The sequence below is a fragment of the Triturus cristatus genome, chromosome 7 (genome assembly GCF_964204655.1).
Source record: "Triturus cristatus chromosome 7, aTriCri1.1, whole genome shotgun sequence".
Lineage (NCBI taxonomy): Eukaryota > Metazoa > Chordata > Amphibia > Caudata > Salamandridae > Triturus > Triturus cristatus.
Window position 1 is genome coordinate 1,191,673,487 of NC_140590.1, and position 21,727 is coordinate 1,191,695,213.

The 21,727-nt window shown below is 47.9% G+C and overlaps 1 protein-coding gene across 3 annotated transcripts in view; it reads right to left on the reverse strand.

The window, feature by feature from the left end:
* TEP1 (telomerase associated protein 1) overlaps positions 1 to 21,727 on the reverse strand; it is a 1,383,286-nt gene that overhangs the window by 669,718 nt on the left and 691,841 nt on the right. For all 3 annotated transcript variants that reach the window (XR_014966740.1, XM_085618536.1, XM_085618535.1), the window contains exons 30-31: positions 6,935 to 7,091; positions 6,433 to 6,569 (exon numbers count right to left, since the gene is read on the reverse strand). Coding sequence is in view for 2 of the 3 variants with exons in the window: in XM_085618536.1 (XP_085474662.1) it covers positions 6,433 to 6,569; positions 6,935 to 7,091 (294 nt within the window). In the remaining variant the exon portion in view is untranslated. The remainder of the gene's footprint in view (positions 1 to 6,432; positions 6,570 to 6,934; positions 7,092 to 21,727) is intronic.

Genomic DNA, 21,727 nt, shown 5'->3' on the forward strand with positions numbered 1-21,727 from the left:
ATACGAACAATTGGGTACTGCCTTCCTGCATGAAGTCTGGTCGCTCCCTTTCACATACAGATGTGTGAGGGACGGCAAGGAGGTTTACTTGAAAGGTGAAGAGTGCACTTCCACTCCGGATCACTCTGTTGTGTGTAGGCACATTCAATTGCATGGTGATTGTAATGTAAATGCCCCTAATTTAGCTGCGTCCTGAAAGGGATTCCTGTGCCAGTTATTACTCCGTCTTTTACGCTGCTTGCCAACGGTAGTTATTTGCTGTTAAATAATGAAGCTTGCTGTGGGATGTTAGTGGGAATTCCCTACATAGTGACTGTATCACAGAGTAGTTTGCTGCAATAACGTCCTGTTCCCACCCCCGCATGGCCGGCTGGATGTATCCATCTGGCCTTCCATTCCAACCTTGAAAGCAGAGTTCAACAAGATGAGCAGAATAAGGGCTCTATTGTCTCAAAAAGAAGTCGCGTTGACTTCGTCCTGGGAAACATTTGTCCTTCACGTAGCAAACACGCGCACTGAGGTGCAAGCTCTTTTAAATACTGATCTGCCGCTTTATTTTGGGACCTTGATACAGACTATCTTTAATGTCTCATCCACAAGTGGCATAGCTCATTTTTTTAAATTGTGGGCTTCGGCCTCGTGACCTCTTTTCAAACTATTTTTGGAGTGATCCCGGCCTTTTTTCATTCTATTTTTTCCAGTGTCTTCGGAGGTCTCCCTTTACTTCTCGCCCTCATAGCTGGAATACTGTTGTTGATCTGCGCCCTGCGCTATGGATGCACAACTTGCGTCACACGACAACATGTCCCGGCTGCTCCATCTTCGTAACCGGTTGCTTGAATTCTATGGCGCTTTACCACTGGCGACTCTGAGCGTAGCCTATGGATTGTCCTTCAGGTTTGCCTACTTTACTTGTGTGCAGCCAGTCTTTCATTGCCTAGATTGTCCGTTCCATGTGGCTCACGAGTTGGACTGTTCTGGTGTCGAGATTATGGCCTGTGCAGCAGCGCATGGAGTTCTTGGAAATTGGGACATCGGAGCGACTGCGATTGACTTCTTAACGAACAGTTATCATGAGGAACACGCCAGTTGTCCTCGCAAGGTGCTGGAGGCTCCGGTGGTTGAGGAGCATGTATGTTCCTTCCCCGTTCTGAACTGGATGGCAGATAGTTTTGCGGAACGTTCCAATGATTTCCTCTTGGAAGCTGTTGCAACTTATTGTGCCTATACATTGATGGATTGTCTTTTTACTTTCATTGTGTCCTACGTCCGATGTTTTTTTTATCCAAATCTACTTGGTTTTTATTTAATCCGTTTTACCTTTTTCTTTTTTTCTCTTCGAACTTTTTCCACTTGCCTTACATGGACTTATAGTTCATGCCCTTGGTTCCGTTCTATCAAACTTGAACTCTGCGTTCTTGCAAGTGCGCCCCTACTGGTTAGTGGTCCGATCATGGGGGGGTGTAGTGAAGATCGCTATCTACCTATGTACAACGCTAAGTTAGCATAACCGCGTTAAATGTTCGAAAGCTATCTTGCCGCTTTTGCTGCTTTTGCACACGACACTGTAGTCACATGTTATTACATTGAGAAATGCTTACTCGACTTTGCTTCACATGAGAACGGTCTGTTGTTAACATCTTAAACAGTGAGCAGCGACCTTGGTCTGTACACAGTGTAAAGGAAACAGTCTGGGTCGCTAGACGGTGCATGTTGAGTTCAGGTTGATCGGCCCACTAGTTTAGCCATAACACGCACGCAGCTGCAAATACCTGAAAGTCGAGTGCTTTCAATATTGCAGTGTTGCATGTTTTTCATTACATTCGGAAGAAGAGCATTCCTAGGAGCAGAGCATAGCTGATCCTGTGATGTGAACTCTCTGAGCTGATCTTTACGGTATGGGGTTCCCCATTCAAGCCTAGAGACCTTTTATTAGTCTAATAATACTATTAGTGTGTTAGTGAAAGGAAGGTGGCCTAGAGCCACTGTCATTTTAGTATGATTACTCCTTTCATTTTCTATGGTATTGTAACTATGCTGATGGTTTTGCTTTTAATCGTTTGTCTGCTAATGTTAGCCAAACTCAAAAACTAAGACAGTTCAAAAGAGGAGGGTTCAAGGGACAAATTTTATAGACCACTACGAATTATATCCCCTAAAAAACTTGCTACAAACCAAAAAATCCTAGGGTCTAGTCACATGTCACTAGTATATGTGAAACAAAACTACTCCTTAGTTAAGGATGTATCTAAAACAACAATTGAGCTGTGCTCATGGGGTCATCTAAGGGCAGATCCCTTTAAAGGACGTAATCCCTCACTCACCATAGGTGACATGCTTCATCATAGGGACTCTCCTCCCAAAGGAAACACCTAGTTCCTTTGAGGGCTACAACCCTATGGTGAGTGAGGGATTACGTCCTTAAAAAGGGATCTGCCCTTAGATGACCCCATGAGCACACCTCAATTGTTGTTTTAGATACATCCTTAACTAAGGAGTACTTTTGTTTCACATATACTAGTGACATGTGACTAGAACCTAGGATTTAATGTTAGCCAAACTGCTGCATCTTAGGACACGAGGTTTATAAAATAAACTCTTTAAACTTTTCCCGTGTCTCTGTTTATTCTGTTGTGGACTGGTACGAGAATAATTATGAAAAGGTGTTTGATTCCCACCATTCCTGAGAAATATACTAAGTCGCTTGTTCTGGGTTGTCTATACATTGGGACCGCCGAGTTAAACCTCGGATAACGAATGGGACACCGATGCTGGCCGGATGAGGGTTTCTGGGTTCTGAGGTGAGTTTTTGGTACACCGCAATTCACTGAGGGCCTGGGTTCCTGCGCATAGTTCTGCGCATAAGCAGAATCCCTGCAACAGTAGTACCTCTTTTTAAAGTGGTGATATGTCCAGCCTTTGGGTGTATAACCAGGATTTTTTGTTTTGGATCCGGTCTGTTGAGCGGATCACCGCAAACACGTTTTTTGGCGATTTTGGCGTCTGTGTTTTGGCTCCGAATGTTTCGGTGCCGATGGTTTCTTGGCCGGAGTTTTCGGATCCGAAGTTTGTTTTGGTGCTGACAGAGGATGTTCGGTGGCAGACTTTTTCTTTGGCTCCGATTTCTTTGGCTCTGTGCCCGATTTGGCATGGGGCTTTTCGGTGCAGGAAAGCTTTTTACTATGCTTCGGTGCCAAGCCTGAAGGCGCCCACCGGGGCCCGAAGGGGCAGGTTGGTGCGGAGCCTTTTTCTTTGATGGAAGTGGAAGGTGTGGTGAGGTAGGGGATGTACTCATGGTACATTGTCCCTGTGGGATGTCTTCATCCTCATCGGAGCTATCTTTGGAAATGAAGATGTCTTCCTGTTCCTCATTGACTCCGATGGGTTCATCGCCTTCCTCTTCTTCCGAATGAGGTCCGGAATGGAACCTGCTTGTTATCCTTGCATGTCGGGTCGTCAGGACCAATGATCGCGAAGAGTCTTTTTGGAGCGGAAAGCTCTCACGCGTCGAAGTGGTCTTCTCTGTGGTCGGGTGACAAACACAAATTACAACCCTCGTGTGAGTCGATGTGCGTGTATTTCGCGTGGCACAGAGGACAGAACTTGAAAGGAGTTTGTTCCATCGACTGAGAGTTGAACCAGGGGCTAAGCCCGACGGCCTACCACAAGCTCTCTGATCTAAATGTTCATTAGGAATAACGATCTGCGAAGAAAGGGGTAAACGAACGGAAAAAATACCGTCGAGTGTGAACGTGATATGCGCCGAGAAGGATCGAAGTCGAACCGGAGCGCAGCGAGGTACATCCGAACCCGATGGCGGAAAAATCCTATCTGAAGATGGAGCCGATGACCATGCGCACTATCACGTAATGAAGGAGTCCCCTACCTCGTGACGAGGGAACACTTCTTCAAGAAAAACAAAGTGCAAACATCCGGACCCAACACTAGATGGCAATGTTATGCAAAGCATGTGATCTACAGCTCACATCCTTCGAACCCCAGTTTTCTTGCGGCCAACATACGCCTTCAAGTCAAGACTATTGTCAAGTGCAAATACCAAAGTGAAGATCCTCAGATGGAATGGGTCTTGCAGTCTGTCTTCTGCGTGGAATTTCATTGGGGATTCTGGAGACTGCTGGTCCCTGTAGTGGGAGCCCTCTGGGGACATAGTATCTGGACTCCAATCACCCGGGCCTCCCAGAGTACTAGCTGGGCCTCCACTCTTTCTGTACACGTATGTTCCCTCGATGTAAAGCTTGGTTGTTGTCAAGGGAGTGCTTTGGCACTACATTTTGTAGCGTGTCCACCGGCGTTCCTTCCAATAACAAATGGTCTTTTTGAATGCAAGGCAGCCTGAACAGTTTGATTCCTTGAGGTCTCTGGGTAGCTGAGATTACATTCATATGATGGTCTGACCACAGCAACTTGCTATTAAATTTAGGGCAAAACGGCAAGGGTATTAGGTTCATTAACCCCCGCCCCCCCACCCCTTCAACGTCATTCCCATACAACTGGTCCTCAAAGAAACCTCTGTTCCATGTTGAAATAGAAGCAGTTGTCATATGGTGCTTTTTCTTAACTTGCTGGAGGAGATTCTGGTATCTGGAGTCAAACCACTATTTTTCTGTAGCGTTCCCAGAACACCAAAAAGCATGTCTGACTCCGATGGCACAAAAAACACAATATAAGGTGGATTCTTTGTCATGGTGCATTATGGCCTTCAGGAGGGAATCACAAGTCACTTTGAAGCCGATACCTTTTACTTTGAAGAGTAACAACTTGCATCGTCTGCACCCAAAACTAGATAGCAGTATTATAAAAAGCATGTGATTAACAGCTACACATGGTATAAACCACCAATTACAAAATTGTTCTTTAGCAATTTTGGCCGCAGTCTGCTTGCACCATACAATAAGCACCTATATGCAAAAAATACAAAAACTAAGCACATTTCTGAGAAACTGGGCCATAGAGATAGTACAAGTCAACTCGTACTTCACTTGACTCAGAAACATTCCGAGCCTAGGTAGCTCCCATGTTACAAATAAAGGAACTTTTGCTTCGATTTAGATCGCACTTACAACCAGTACTTCATTACCCTTTATTATGTCTGTTGGCTTAGTCTACCCTATACACTAAGCTAGGTATGTATATGAATGTGTGCATGAAGGGCGTGTTACCTCTACTACAAAGAATTCTCTATGTTGACTTACCATTACATAGAGGCTAATACATCAAAATAACCATTACTGAAAACCAAACTACTGAGAATACTACATTAAATAAGGTAAGTAAAAGAATGAAGGTGTTAGACCCACAGTGGATTGTAACATGTAGGGTTAAGAGTGGGTTAGAATTAACAAAATCAGTTGAGTCATGGTTGAGATTAAGTTCAGGGCTAGGGCATAGAGTAAGGTTAGTTTTGGTTTATGATAAGGGATAGTGCTAGGTTTAGGGTAGGTGTACGGTTAAAGTTCACGTTAAGGTTTCGGTAAGGGTGTAGGTTAAGTCTCCGGTTTCATCTTAGCTAAGGGTAAGGCTTAGTGTTATGATTAGGGTGCTAGTAATGTTTTGGTTGAAGTTTAGACTTCGCATTAGACAACATATGTTTTAGAGTTAAGCTTAAGGGTGCTGTACTTAGCATATTCAGTGCAGTGACATTCACTATAGTTGCAAATATTTATGTAATGAGCTTGGTGTAATGGTATCCCCATGTACTTGTATACAATGGTGTGCGATATTGTACTATGGAATCCATAATAGCATTACTGCCCTTTGAGCAGATGATCATTCTTCTGTCTTTCATGACCCATAGATTGCTAAATAGAAAACTCAAAGTAGATCCTGAGGCTCCAAGTTCATGTGGATTGGTACACAATCAACAATCTCCTTTATCATATAGATAGAAGTAGAAGTCTGATAAAATCAGCATTGAAACAAATAGAAAAATGTGGCATACCAGAATGTCTACAAAATGTTTTTAGCTGAGTTATGAAGATACCCACATTTTCTATAAAAAAAAGAATGCTTACATTCTGTAGGTGCGGACTATGGATGTCTGATTTATTGAAATTATTCAGATCTAGGTTAAAGTGAAGCACACACTCACAGAAACCATGACTTGCCCATACCAGACAGCCAGACAACTACTACAGTATAATGTAATCTTAATGATACTTTGTATTAGTGTACTTTTATGCTAGTGCAATTTTCTCTTGTAAAGAAATGTGGTTTAGCTTACATTTTAATATTGCCCAAGCATTTTTTGTTTTACAGGATCTTCTGGTACCCTAGCTGCCCTGAAGAATGAATGTTTAACTATAAAAGTTATAAGACTTTATGTGGCGTTGTAAGCCTATCTTTGTTAGTAGACGTATACTTGTTTTATAATTTAACTTCTATTAATCAGTGAACCATTGTGTGAACACTCACCGGCGATCAGCAAGTGCACAGTTTTAGCCAGGCTTGCCTTCTTGAGGTAGCGTTTTTCAATAGCAGACTTCAGGTGGGAGTTATACAGTTGAAGCTTTGAGTCTGAGACTGCTGATGAGGCTGACAGACCAAGAATACTGTAACAAAAGGACAGAAAATGCTGACGGACAGTACATTGTTCTGTTAAGGAGCAAGCAAGAATACAACGTTCTGAAGAGTAAGTTAAGAACAACTGAACGGTTGAGGTAGGAGGAATACACTAGCCTCACTTTGATGTCGTGAATAAAAGCTTTTCTCTGTATAAAAGCAGGATGAATTATGTAGCTTCATATTTTACCCAAGGGAAGTTTTCGGTCATAATCAAACAGTTGTTCTTAAAAATGCAGTCAGTTATATCATTCACACTTTCTAGGAATACACACAGGAAGAGACCTGCAGTGCCAACATTTCAAAGAGGCTATGTAGCATCTTGTATAGGAACAAGAAAACCCACCATTCTTACCTTTTGAATGACGTCATGAGATAGGAGAACGATGCCATGGGCAGCAGACCCGTGCAGTCTGCAGCCCTCTGTGCTTCCTTCCATGTGACACTGCTACCCACTGGACCTACTTCTGAGCACATAGTAAGGATGGAGTACAGATCTCTTTCTCGCAAGCCTGAAACAAGGGCATATACAAGGAGACTTTAGTGCAGGAGAGGAGACTAGAAGGAGGCAAGACATTAATGCAGGGATGACAAACTACAGAGGTACAATCAGCATGATTAAGCACCCTGACCAGAGGACTGAAGAACATATTTAGAGAACAACTGCTGCTGTGACCAATTAGACCAGTGGTGGATGAGGTGCTGGTCAATGGTTTTCAACGGCAGAGCCAATTGTGGCACCACCACTGGAAACTCTGTGCAAGTCCCAACAGCCAGGACATCAGAGTATTTGTAATTGATGGGTGGAAACTGCATCTACATTTTACGTGACATCAAGGATGTCTCCTACAACACATACTGTTCTGTATATATGGCCAGGAGCTATCAGTGCAGAGGAATTAGAGATGGTGGATTAGAATAGTACATCCTGGGAATATGGAAGACACAAATAGTCACCATTCTTTGAACACCTCCATCTGACACATTCCATGACAGATTCACACAGTAGCACCTCGTTAGCTTGAATGACTGCAAGAAGAGTACCAATTTGCTAATACTATAGCCATGGTCTCAGATGATGGGGCTTTAAAGAAGTTGCTCTTGTGATGGTGGCATTTAGGGAGTTCTAGCTGTTGGTGGTACTGTAGTGTGGCTGTCACCAACAGGTCAATCTGGAGCTACCAGAAGCTCTGGGGTTACCTCTGAGGAGCTCGCACATGATAATTAACTGTCAGCTGGTTTGACAATATGCGCCTGCCCAAATGCTACGGTTGCACTTTAAAACAGTGTACCACTTTCTGTGGGGTCTTGAAAGCTCAAAATGTAGGCCCATGTTGCCCACACTCTTCGGAAACATTGTTGGTTTCTTTAATTTCTCTTTTCTTTATTGCACTACGTTTTTCTTCTTATGCTGCTTTGTTTCTTTTTCTCCTTTCTCTATTTTTTAAAATTATTTTTATTTTTTTCTAATAGCAATATAGAGAACTGTATAGAGATTCCACTTAAAGAACGAGTTACTTACCTTTGGTAACGATGTATCTGGTAGAGACACAGTCTAGCCGCAGATTCCCTAACTTAGAATATCCCCAGGCGTCAGACTGGATCCGGAAAACTTTTTCCCCAGCATTACCTCTGCACGCCGGGGGGCGGCGTCGCGCAGCTCCGTACTGACGCCGTCCACGGAAATGACGTCAATGGAGCCATATAAGACCTCCCTGGCGTTCTGACGTCAGTTTTCTACAGTGAAACGTTTCTGCGCCACAAGTAAAACTGCGAGAGTATAAGAACAGTGTGCCAAAAAAGAGCACAAAAAAAACCTTTGAAAACAACAATGATAAATCATAGAATGAAACAACACCATGTTGAAAGAGTACTCAAGACATGTAGGGACTGAGTGGGCGAACAGAACACTCACCCCATCAAAAGTCCCATCAAAGCGAAGAGCTGTTGCCGCCCCCCCCCCTCCCCCCCACCCAAGAGGAAACGGGAGTGAAAACGAGTGGCATGACGAAGGACAGTTTGCAACCACAGGATGGAACTTTATGAAAAACAGACTAACCACAGGATGGAATTGTAGAGGACCACAAGACTGGAACCACATTGTAGGAGAGTAGGGTCTGCAATCCTATGATCACCCCAGATTTTTGCTTTTTGCTTCATTGGTTTACAACTTTCCCTGGCTATGGGCCTGCTAATCAGACCCACAGCCTAGCTGTTCTCTCTCTAAAATAACACACATGTACCTTAGGTGCATTTACCAATTGGAACTGGGCCGCCTTATCAGTCCCTGTACCAGCATACCTTAGGTATCCAGGGCATAGGCGTACCCAGGGGCTGCAGCATGTATTATGCCACCCCTGGATGGCCACCCAAATCTGACACAACTGGCTGCACGACGGCTGGGGCAAGGTGGTGTAATCATCCTTTGCTTTAGGTATAGTATTCCTATATCTAACCCTCAAATGGACACATGTATTCCTATCAGTCACTCCTATGGCAGGCCTTATCAATCCTGAAGGCAGAGTGCTTGGAATCATGTGAGATGGTGCTGGCATGAGCTGAGCCCGTCTGCAGCTTGCGGAACCAAGTCCTAATAGCTGTTCCAGGATAACGCGTACCATATACTCTTAAAGTGCATTATAATCCTCGCGGTTATTTGCTAACTTTGGTCTCGCATTATCCAAACATGTCGAGTAAGGTGTCATACGAATTGGAATACTAACCCCTCGCCAATTCTGGCGACGGGGTTAGCATTCCACCCTTCTAGAGGGACACGACATGTATGTAACTGTGAACCCCGGTTAAAGTTGACTCGAGCCTCAGCATCACAAAATGGATGCTGCCACCACAGACACAAGTCTGACCTCCTGCTGCTGGGAGTCCTTCCAGCGAGGAGAGCTTGGACAAAGGGTTTCCTGTCAGGGGCGGTGCCAGCACCATCCCAGACAGGGTTTTGTGTATCCCAGGTAGGCAGGGCTGAGAGGAAGGTGCCTGCAAGTGGCACCCCGGTGCTCACTGTGCATAGGCCGGCTCAAACCAGTTCCAGGGGCACCCCGGCCCCTGAGCTGGGGAGAGACCGGACAAAGGAGAGGGGTGTAACCACCCCCCCCCCGGTCCCACCCATAGGCAGGACCTAGTCACGGGCCAGCCCCTTTTCTTAGGATAAAGGTAGGAGCGGGACCCCTTCCCAAATTGGATAATTCTGAATCTTGAACTACTTTCCACGAAAGGAACTCTTGACTTTTCCTGAAGACTCTCCCTTGTGGCTAAGGAGTAGCCACCCTGCACCAGCAGGCACCACCTAAGCGCTTGCGGTTTGCTGCACATCCATCCTCCGGATCCAGACTGACCAGCTCGACGAGACCCGGATTCCCGGCCATCTCTGACCTCTACCTGCATCATCAGCCCAGCTGAGGTTCGTGGGTGTGACGAGACCTGAGGGACCGGCCATCTTCAGAACCTGCCCGACGCTTACCTAGCACGACCACCGAGGGACCCTCGAGTGAGTGCTCCTGGTGTTTGAGAAGCCCTAACCCTGAGCAGCTCAAGCACCGAAGTCCAGCCTCCCAGCATCCCCGAGATCTGCGTGGGGGCCCTTCTGCTCTTTGCCACTCACCGCGTTGTCCGGTCACTTGCCCGTTGGCTAGTGGCCCTCCTAACGACGCACCACGACATTTTCGCCGCTGGTCTGGTTGCTCCAGACTGGCCCTGGCTCCCCTCCAACAGAGGAGCGCCCCGGACCCTCCTGGTCCACTCCAGACGCCATCTTGACTCCACCGCGTGGGCTTGCCTTTGCCAAGGGTTGTTGCCCCAATCCTGGGTCCAGCATCGGCGACAGCAGACACCTTCGTGGGACAGCTCACCCCTTCTGCCTGGTCGCCGACAACGCCTCCTGCACCGAGGGACAGCAGAGTCCAGCGTCACCCACTCACCTGGTCGAGGTGACTACCTCCGGTGCCATCCTGGTGCCAACCCAATCACTGGCTAGTGATTGAGAACTGAGTCCCCTCTGCTTTCAGGTCATCTCCATCACCGATCCAGGCTTGGATCCCTCCGAATATCGACACTGGTCGCCTGCCAGCAACTCCTTCTTTCAGGCTCCATAGACCACAACGAGGATTCCCGACGTCTTTTGAACCCTATGCAGCCGCAGCCCCCGGGCTAGGTAAACCGAGCATTCCGGTGCTCCAACGTAGGTTCACTCTCTAAGTGTCCAGATCCTTTTTCGTTTTTAGTCTAGCTGGTCGGATTCGTCCGGAAACAGTAAACTTTAGAAACGCTAGCCTCCATAGACTTCTAACCGCATCCCGCGTGAGAGTGCACACTCTGCACCCGATCTCCCTAGGCCTCCTGCTCCTAACCTTAGAGTTCAGTAGTGTAGTCCTAGCGATCCTGAAGCCTCTGGATCTGTTTACTTACCTGCTAGCAATTCGCATTCCACTTTGTGTATATGGTTTTTCGTGCCCCTCGGGCATTTGTGTAAATTGTGCAACTTGAAGTATTTTCATAAGAGTTTTGTATTGTGCTTAGCTCCCTGACTCATAAAGAGCCAGGGTAGTCGTGTTATAAATAAATATCCTTTATTTTCATAACAACTTGTGTGGTGTCCTTTCACTTGGTATTCAAGGGGTAAATGTGGTGGTAAAACAGCTGGCTTAACACGCCCTCTAGAGTTTAGCCTAAAGACTGCTCTTGTCCATGCTACTAGGATAGCTGGTCTATAAGGTTGACTTACAACCAATCATCAATAAGGGTCGTTTGGTATGATACACAGTGATCACTAGAATAGTGAGCACTATATATCAGGCCAACTTCTCACACACATGACAAGGTTAATGACCAGAAGAGAACAACCGCATAAAGCGTTCACCACACTCCCCACAGTGACCTATGAACTGTATCATAGTCAAATAGAATCTCAACCCAATCGACTGTAGCATAGACAAGGAGACCCCAAAGAAATGTGGAGAAACAGACGAGGGCGGAGGGAGGGTAGACAAACATGAGAATCTCCACGCTGGAGGACCCCAGGTGGAGCAGCATTGAAAAGCACAGAACCTAGCCATCCAAAAACGAGAATGGGTGGAGGGCCAATGGCACACAACAGAATGACACACCCTGCCCCAGAGGTAGGTGACAAGAGCACCCCTCGGGTAGACCAAGGCCCCCTGTAAGGAGACAAGGTGGTAGAACCCCACCTGGAAAGGCCCTTGCAGAATGGGGAGATTAGGTGGGAGTTGAGGAATCTGCGGCTAGACTGTGTCTCTACCAGATACATCGTTACCAAAGGTAATAACTCGTTCTTTTGATAGAGACATCTAGCAGCAGATTCCTTAGCTTAGAATAGATACCAAAGCCATACCCCATTGGAGGAGGGTTTGCGACTGGAACCCACCAAGTTCAAAGAGAACTGATCCCTCAATAACAGTGACTGAGCACAGTGGGAACAGCAGTGCCAGCACGGCTGACACCCGACCTATGAAGCCATGGAAGGGAGCATGAACAAGGGGAAGAAAAGGCACCACAATCCGTCAGAGGACGGTACGAGAACTCCCTCGTCCAGACAGGGATGAAAAGAGACACCAAAAAGGGAGTGGCAGAATGGAATAAAGTTCATAAACTTCTGCAAAAAGACGGTAACTGAGCACCGGATCCCATGGTCCCGCCAGAGACAGAGTCCCAGAAAAAGGGGAAAGATAGTATGCCATCGTCAGAGCATACACACTGAGCATACAGCCAAAAAGTGAAATAGGAGATAAAGTGAGTCATGACTATCAGGAGATACAGGCATGTGGATGAAAGATACACAGAAGGAGACAAGAGTGTACCGTGAGAACCACACCACAGCTAAAGAAAAGCCCAAGGAATGGGATTACCAACAGCACGCATGCGGCGGCAAAGCGAGGCGGGCGCATCACCAGGTGGTCAACCTGCCAACAGTACCCGGAGGGACAAACAGCGAAGGGAAACCGGCAAACCGGGGACACAAAGAATACTCTGTTCCATATAAGAGAGAGAAGAAGAGAGTCCGGGCGAAACCCCCTGATACTAGGATAAGAAAACCTAGTATGCATACTCTCTCACTGTGTGTATAAATCATGATATATATACCCAAGACAAAGACGTGTGTGTGTGTGTGTGTGTGTGTGTGTGTGTGTGTGTGTGTGTGTGTGTGTGTGTGTGTGTGTGTGTGTGTGTGTGTGTGTGTGTGTGTGTGTGTGTGTGTGTGTGTGTGTATATATATATATATATATATATATATATATATATATATATATATATATATATATCTATCTCAAATGAAGGAAAATTGAAAAAGAAGGGGAAACTCGAAGAACATGCCCTAGATAAAGGGAAGTCGTACAATAGGTACGAACAGCACCGGTGTGAAGCATAACAGGACACAACAGAATCAAAAACACCAAAAAGCGACATCCCCCTGACGGGGACAGAACCATGGCACCCCGCTAGACAGTTGGAGACACTGACCATCACAGTCGCAAGGAAGGAGTGCGAAATAGACAGAGGTCTGTCAGGAAAAGGGTAAAAACAGTCCCGTACAGACGCTGCATAATGACAGCGAGTATCCTCAAGAATAATACTTGCACCGTAACCTACACAAAAGAAAGCAACAGTGCCTTTAGTTATGATTGGCAACTCACAACCAGTGAAATACCTGGAGCGGAACACAGAGCCGTTGAAATAGAGTGACATCCCTGAACCACTAGGTCATAGTGAATCAGAAAAGATCTGCAGAGGCCAGGAGCGGGAGGACCTGAACCCCTGCGTGTAAGAAGCAAAGAGACCAAAGTCCCTGCCAGGCAAGTGCACAAATATATAGATTGCAAGGTAATACCCAGCTGAAACGTAGCTAGTGGAAACTCAACTGCCCATACGCAAAAGCCCTACAGGGCCTGAGCCATGTGAGAAGACGTAAGCACTTCCACACAGTAAAAAGTGAGAGTAGAATGCAGCCAAGACAGGGGAGGAAGGTACACCGCCAGCACCCGGTGACAACGAACGTAACCTGTGTGTACACACAGAGTGTCTCCACAGAGACCGGAAAGAACTACGGACCAACCGTAGACTACAACACAAAAGACCCAGGAGAGAACTGCACCAACCCCGTGGGTCTCACTAGAGGGGATGTCCTACAACAGCAGGAAGAGCATTGACAAAAGAGAAGCAGTCAAGTAAGACTCCGCAGGAAGAATAGCCAACAAGTACCCCACATAGGGTATGGCATATCCCTATAAAAGCAAGGGATACCTCCTTGAGCCGAGCTATTCGACAGAGGGCTAAAAAGAAATGCAGAAACAGCTGGCCAGCTGCAACAAGAAAAGGGCAAGAAAAGAGCAAGACGGCAAAAAGCTGCACAGTCCGTCTGGCTAATAACAAAGGACACCTCTTGAGACAAGCTCATAGGATGAGGTCAAAAAAGAACCACATAAACAGCTGACCCAGCTGCATCAAAGGAAGGAAAAACCTGGCTAAACAGCCATACAGTCTGTCTGGGGAGAAATCTCTTGAACCCAGAGATGTAAATCAGGAAACAAAATGACACCACCACCACCACACGAACATACAAATTCACCCTACGGGACTAAAAACAAGGCAGTAATGGAAATTGGGAGAGGAGACGCCGGACCGCCGAGTCGGCATGCTCATCAAACAGATGGGTCCCGTAAAAGGGCAAATCCCCGAGTCGCTATCGAACATTCTCAGGGAAACCGCCTTCGTGTAGCCACGCATGGCAACGCAAAGCAACTGAGCTGGCCATAGCTCGACCCACTGAGTCAGTGGTGACCATTGTCGATCGGATGGAAAACTGCGCCATGTCGGGCCATCCTGAACAACCTATAGCAGGTCAGCACACGGACCCTCTGGTAAAGAGGGAAGCAGTAGTTCGATGGAGTCCCAAAGGGCAGAAGTAACCCGAGCAAACTCGTAGGTCATGTTTAGGGACCGAAGGCCGGAGCTGGTGGAGGCAAAAACATTGCGGCCACATGACTCCAACCACCTAGACTCCCTAGTGGGGGGAAACAACGGTGGAGGAGAGGAAAGAAACGCAGCCTGGACTACCAGTCCTTGAGCCCTAGGATGAAAGGACAAACAGGCAGGGTCATCTGGTGCCGGCCGGTGGAGAGGCGCAATAGCACGTGTCACAGGGTCTTCCGATGAGGATCTGAACCAAGTCCCCAGAAGGACATCATACAAGAACCTCCCAAAAGGTAGCAGAGGCTCCACATCCACCGTGAACTGGTGAAGGAGATCCAACAAAGGAACCGAAGGCAGGGAGACAAAGGGCGGCTGAATTCGTAAGATATGTGCAGCCCTATTAACTGCCCTCGCAAAGTCTACACTAGCCTCCGTGGCCATGAGAGGGGGAGACAGCATGTCACCCATTGGGGACGGCTGCAGACTAATCCGTCCACTCAACAACAAAGGCCCTGCAGAAAAATGAGCTGGCCAGTGCCTCATGAGCCCCTGCTCCGTGGAGCATGGAAAAAACCCTGTGGGCAGTGAACCCACTGGGGTCACATCCGACAGTAGAGGAACCGCCGGGGACGGAACCGGCGTTGCCCAACGTCGGGACGGTGTCGGATCAGCGCCGACTACCTCTGTCGAGGATTCGTCCACCTGGCGTCGGACCGGCGTCAACTCTACCTCCACCGAGACAGGAGCCTGCTGGGAGGAACGAAGTCGACTTGGAGTCGAACTCCGCGCTGCAGCCACATCCAGCGACGACTCAGGGAGCCCCGCAGGGCTGTGCGAAGACGCGTCAGGAGGGCTAGACGTCAGAGTGGGCCGTATCCAAACATCCGAGCGACCCCTGAATCAGAGTCAAGGCACTCAGTCGGCGCCGAGGGCGAACCCGCCGGTGAACCCCCGACCTGAATCCCTACCCCCAATGTGGGGCCCAAAGGCCCACCAGGGAGAGGGGGTGACCCAAAGAAGACCTGCAGAGCCCTGGAATAGGCCTCCATCTGGGTCAGAGTCGCCCCAGCACCAGGAAATGGTGGAAAGGCAGAGGTCGACTCCTGAGGGCTCACGTCTGGTGAAGACCGGGAAGGAACGGCCCTCGTCGTCACGCTTGTGCGAGGTCAACTACCTCCGTGACTTCTTCCGGTGCTTAACTGAGGCAGGCGAACGACGTCCACCGCAACGACTCAGGGATCTGCCTCGAGCAGAGACCTCAGCATGGGAGGAAGAACTGAGCCATTTGGATCCTTCCGCCAGAGACGGGAGCCGGCGCCGCGAGGACTCTGACCGGTACACCCGGGCAGACAACAGTTTCATCGGATGTTCGCGCAGGGATTTTGGCTTCAGCTGCCGGCAGGCGTCGAACTCGGCGGAGTCATGGTGCTCGCCCAAGCACCACATACAGATTTCATGTGGATCCGTCGCCGACATCTGCCGCGAACAGGACGCACAAGATTTGAAGCCCACAGGCATCGACACACTGTTCCAGACACGAAAGGCGTCGTGAAGACCTGAACAAAAACAGACCAGAGGAACCGCTAAACTCCGGATCCACGTTGGGACGCGGAAAAGAAGAAAACTGATGTCAGCACGCCGGGACGGAGGTCTTATATTGCTCCATTGACGTCACGTGGACGACGTCAGGACGGAGGCGGGCGTCGCCGCCCTCCGGCGTGCAGAGGTACTGCTGGGGAAACTGATTTCCGGATCCAGTCTGACGCCTGGGGATATTCTAAGTTAGGAATCTGCGGCTAGATGTCTCTATCAGATATACAATACACCACAGAAGTGTACATATGGAAATGCACAAATAAGGCCCATCCATAGTCAAAGTCAGTACACTGATTGGAGGAGGTCCCACCATGCATCCCAAATCATATAGAATCTTTGCAGGCAGCTGCAGGCTGTATAAACTAATTTATCAGCTACCACACATATGTCGTTCCTCTTTGTACACTCTGTGATTGTCGGAGGGTGTCGGTGCAAGCAATGTCCTGTTTCACCACCAGTTGACCAAGGGCTATTACATGACGAAGGCCCACAGGGTAAACCCATGTCTCCTCAATACTCAATATCGCTTGTCTGGGGTTCAGGGTCAGTGTATATCCTGCAATCTTGCAGTGTGTGTTGTGTATCTTGGTCCTGCATAATGCATAAATATATATAATAAATCTGAGAAAGTGCAAGCAGGACCTGAATATATTATTTAATCATAAAATATCAGTATTGTGGCAAACTTACAAAAGCTTCCTCTGTTTAAACACTGAAGATAAATAAGACATAATGCAGCAAATTAGAGGGGTTGAAAATGATTTTAAAACAGATACGCTGGGCCACATTGAGCAGATTTCTCGCAGACAAGGTAATAAAATACACTTCCAGAGCGCCTTTTAACATTTACGGAATAACACGGTGAACATAGTACATTGATATGACAAATTATCACAAGGGCATTTAAACAATTTCTTGGACCAGTCATTACCATCAGGAAAGGTTATCATTCGATGGTACGTGTTCAACCTGAATCTTGTTAAAAAGAATCTATGTCTAGCACTTAGTACAAAAATAAGATATGGTTCAATATCATAAACAGCCAACATTATTTGATTGTTAAGAACACTGGGTTTTATAAGTTCAGTGGTAAGTCTAAGGTTCTCGAACAAGGAAAGCCAAGACTTTTTTTAGAGCTTTTCAGCTGGCTAGCAATAGTGTGTCAGGGGACTTAACATACTCTGGGTGCCCTAGATCAGAACATAGGTTTTTAATATAGTTCAGCCAAGGGATGTGTAAAAAGGAAGATGATTTTAGACAATGCCTAATAATCTCTTGGTTGAATGTAGTATCCTCAGAGGTCCAAATGTTATACCAGGATTGGCAGTGTTCTAGCTACATCCTCTAAGAAGGGGGCTTCCAGTTCTGAGTGGAGAATCACTGAAGAACAACTCTAGGGAACAACCTGGGGGGAGATTGGTGCAGTTTTCTACTAAAACATTACCTGAACTATTGATATAGAAAGGGGGAGAGAATGCACCCCTGTCTGACTCCCCATTCTACTCAAAGAATTCGAGCCTTTCCCACCCGAGTCCATAGCTGGCCCTGGCCCTACTGCCCGAATACAGCTCTCTGAGGAACTGGAATATGGGAGGGCCCACACCAAGCTTAGTCATATTAATCTACAAGTTGTCATGCATTCCACAATAGAAAGCACTAGTTAAATCAACAAAAGCTCAAAACAACCTGTTAATAACTTAGATATGGTTTAGATTAATTTATGAGGGATATGTGATGAAATATGACAGGGGTAAACTGAGCGTTCTCACATTTAACCATTTTGATTGCCGAGTTGTTGATGATTAGGACAGCTCTCACTCAAAAGATCTATCGATTAACAATACATAATGGATAACAGTAAAGAAAGAGTGTGTGTTACGGAGAGATAAAAAGAGAGACATACACAGAGTATGTGTGCGTGTGTTTTTCTCCCTGCCTACTAGCACACATTTTCAGCACCTCCAGGAAAGAACCTATCGGCTCTGACGATTTCACTCTATTGTATGCTTTTGAGACCGATGCTTCCTTTTCTGCGGTGTTTGTGGATGAAGGGTGGAGCACACTGCAGAGATTCTTCTTCTCAGGCTTGACTATCCTTTAGGACATAAATAGACCTTCGCGCCATATCGCCTGATGGTTTTAGTATTCCTGAGGTGGGTGACGTGAGTGACCAGGGTAACCCCCCCAGCCTCGAGACCCTCGCGGGTGTGTATCGCACTTCACAAATTCTGTATTTAACTGCACTGCATATGTGAGTAATCAGCAAATATTTACTTAGCTTCATTAAAATTTCCTGGTTTGAAGAGACAGTTTATTGTCTTGATGTACAAGTTACTTACCTTCGGTAATGATGTATCTGTAAGAAACATTAGGAGTGATAAATTTCTTACCTTAGAATATCCCCAGGCGTCAGGCTGGGTCTGGAAAGTTTTTTCATCAGCAGTACCCCTGCGAGTCGGTAGGTGGCGTTGTGCAGCTACGTGTCAGTCATCGGCGTAGTGATCGCCGGGATGACGTCGCGGCCAGTACTTAGACGCCGCCCACGCATGCTGACATCAGTTCTGTACATGACTTTCCGCGCCAGAAACGCAGAGCCATGCAGAATACTGACTACTGGTGTTTTGAAACTAGGGCCCTGGAAGGGATGACCTCAACCTTGGATATCAGTTCGCAGAACGGGGAGGATGGGTGGGGCGGTAAGGAATCCATCACTACTAATGTTTCTTACAGATACATCGTTACCAAAGGTAAGTAACTTGTACATCTGAAAGAAACACGTAGAGATAGATTCCTTACCTTAGAATAGATACCCCAGCAATACCAACCCCGGTGGTGGGTCTGCGAACCAAGATCACACCAGAAAGTCCTGAAGAACAGAAAAGCCAAAGAAGCCGTCTCTCTGGACTTGGCTGTCCAGGCAGTAATGCTTGGTAAAAGTGTGCAGCGAGGCCCACGTAGCTGCCTGACAGATGTCCTGCAGGGGCACACCGCATCCCAATGCAGTAGTAGCTGCAGTTGCCTGATTAGAATGAGTATGCAGCCCCACCAGAGGCTCTTTTTTAGCCAATGAATAACAGGCCTTGATACACAGGACCACCCAGTGTGAGACAGTCCTCTTGTGCACCGCCCGGCCTTTCTTGGTGGCAACATATCCAACAAAGAGTTGGTCATCCACCCAGAACTGTTGTGTGTGGTGGAGGTAAAACGAAAGCACACGCTTTGGGTCCAGACGGTGGAGCCTTTCTTCCTCTCTGGAAGGATGTGGAGGAGGGAAGAAAGTGCGCAAGGTAACTGTCTTCCCAATATGGAAGGCCGTGACAACTTTTGGCAAAAAGGAAGGCCGGTGCCTGAGCACAACCTTGTCCAGATGCAGGGAAAGGAAAGGAGGTTTACAAGAAAGAGCATGGAGCTCACTCACCCGCCTAGCGGAGATGATGACCACCAGAAAGGCAGTCTTCAGAGTCAAAAGACGAAGAGGACAGTTGTGAAGGGGCTCGAAAGCAGAGCACATCAGGAAAGTCAAAACAAGATTCAAGTCCCACTGTGGCATCACAAACGGAATAGGAGGGAAAAGGTGTGTAATGCCTTTGAGAAATCTATTTACAACAGGGGACATGAAGAGAGAGGACTGATCAGGTAACCTGAGAAAGGCCGAAATGGCTGAAAGATAGCCTTTGACAGAGCCCAGAGCAGAGCCCTGCCAGGCCAAAGAAATAAGGAACAAAAGGACCTCTGAAAGAGGGGCAGAAAGGGGATCCACAGCCTTTGCTGTGCACGATGCCACAGATTTGTTCCACCTGCAGGTGTATACCACGTTAGTGGAGGGACGCCTGGCTGCCAGAATCACATCACAGACTTCAGGAGGCAAGTCAAAGGGCATCAACTGCCGCCGCTCAATCTCCACGCAAGGAGGTGGAGACTGGACAGGTTCGGGTGCAGGACCGTCCCCTGTTGCTGCGACAAAAGATCCTCCCGAAGAGGCAGACAAATCGGGAGATCCACGCTCATACTGAGTAGCTCAGAATACCAAACTTTTCGAGCCCAGTCCGGCACCACAAGAATAACTTGGGCCCGGTCGCGTCTGATCTTCAGCACTCTGGGTAGAAGTGGTATAGGGAGAAAGGCGTACAATAGACCGCAACTCCACTCGCGACGAAAAGCGTCTCCGAGCGAGTGCTGCCTTGGAAATTCCAGCACGCAGAACTGCTGACATTGCGCGTTCTCTTCGGTGGTGAATAGATCTAACCAAGGTTCTCCCCACTGCTGAAAGAGACCTTGCGCCACCTCCGAGTGAAGATGCCATTCATGATCCATCATGCACCGGCGGCTGAGCTCGTCAACTCTGACGTTCAGCGAACCTGCCAGGTGTTGAACCACCAGGGAAATGCTGTGATGTTCCAGCCATGTCCAGAGGCGCAGAGCCTCCTGACATAGGGTCCACGACCCCACCCCGCCCTGCTTGTTGCAATACCACATGGCGGTGGACAACACCTGCACTACTCTTCCCCGGACAGAGGGAAGAAATGCCTTCATTGCAAGACGAATCGCCCAAAGCTCCAGAAGGTTGATGTGGAGCTTGGACTCCGCCGGAGACCAGAGGCCTCTGATCTCCGCCTCTCCCATGTGGCCACCCCATCCCAGGAGAGACGTATCCGTCACAACCGTGTGCTCTGGTTGGGGAAGGGAGAGGGATCTGCCGCTGACCCAATGCTGGTTTATGAGCCACTACTGCAACTGCCGTGCAGTGCCCTCCAAGATCTGGACGTGTCTGGACAGGACCCCCTGATGCTGCGCCCACTGGAACTTCAGGTCCCCACTGCAGAGCCCGCATTATGCATGGTCGATCAGAAGGATGCAGGAGGCCATGAGGCCCAGCAGCCTCAGCATCATCCTGACCGAAACCCAGGACAAGGGCTGAAAGATCGGAATCATAGCCCGAATGCCCCAGACTCGCTGTTCGGGAGGATAAACCCGAAACTGTGCCGTGTCCACAACCGCTCCGATGAAAAGGAGCTTCTGAGAGGGTACCAGGTGCGACTTCGGCACATTGATGGAAAACCCCAGCGAATGCAGGAGGTCACCTTAGTCTGGAGGTGGGAGACGACTGTCTGGGACAAACCCGCCTTCAACAGCCAGTCATCGAGATAGGGGAAGCCTGAAACACCTGATCTGCGCAGATGAGCTGCGAACACCGCCATCACTTTCGTGAACATCAGAGGGGCGCTGGTAAGGTCAAAAGGGAGCACGGTGAACTGCAAGTGCTCGTGGCCAACCGTAAACCGTAGGTAACGTCGGTGGGCCGGCAGGACGGGAATATGAAAGTAGGCGTCCTGCAAGTCTAACGCTACCATCCAGTCTTGTGGGTCGAGGGCAGACGAGACCTGAGCTAAGGTGAGCATCTTGAATTTCTCCTTCCGGAGGAAGCCGTTGACGTTCCGAAGGTCTAAGATAGGACGCATGCCCTTGTCCTTCTTTGGAATCACGAAGTAGTGGGAATAACAACCACGACCTACTTCGGGTGCCGAAACGCGCTCAATGGCCCCCTTGGCCAAGAGGGCCGCAACTTCCTGCTGGAGAAATGCCAAGTGATCCCCCGACATGTGGTGGTACTGAG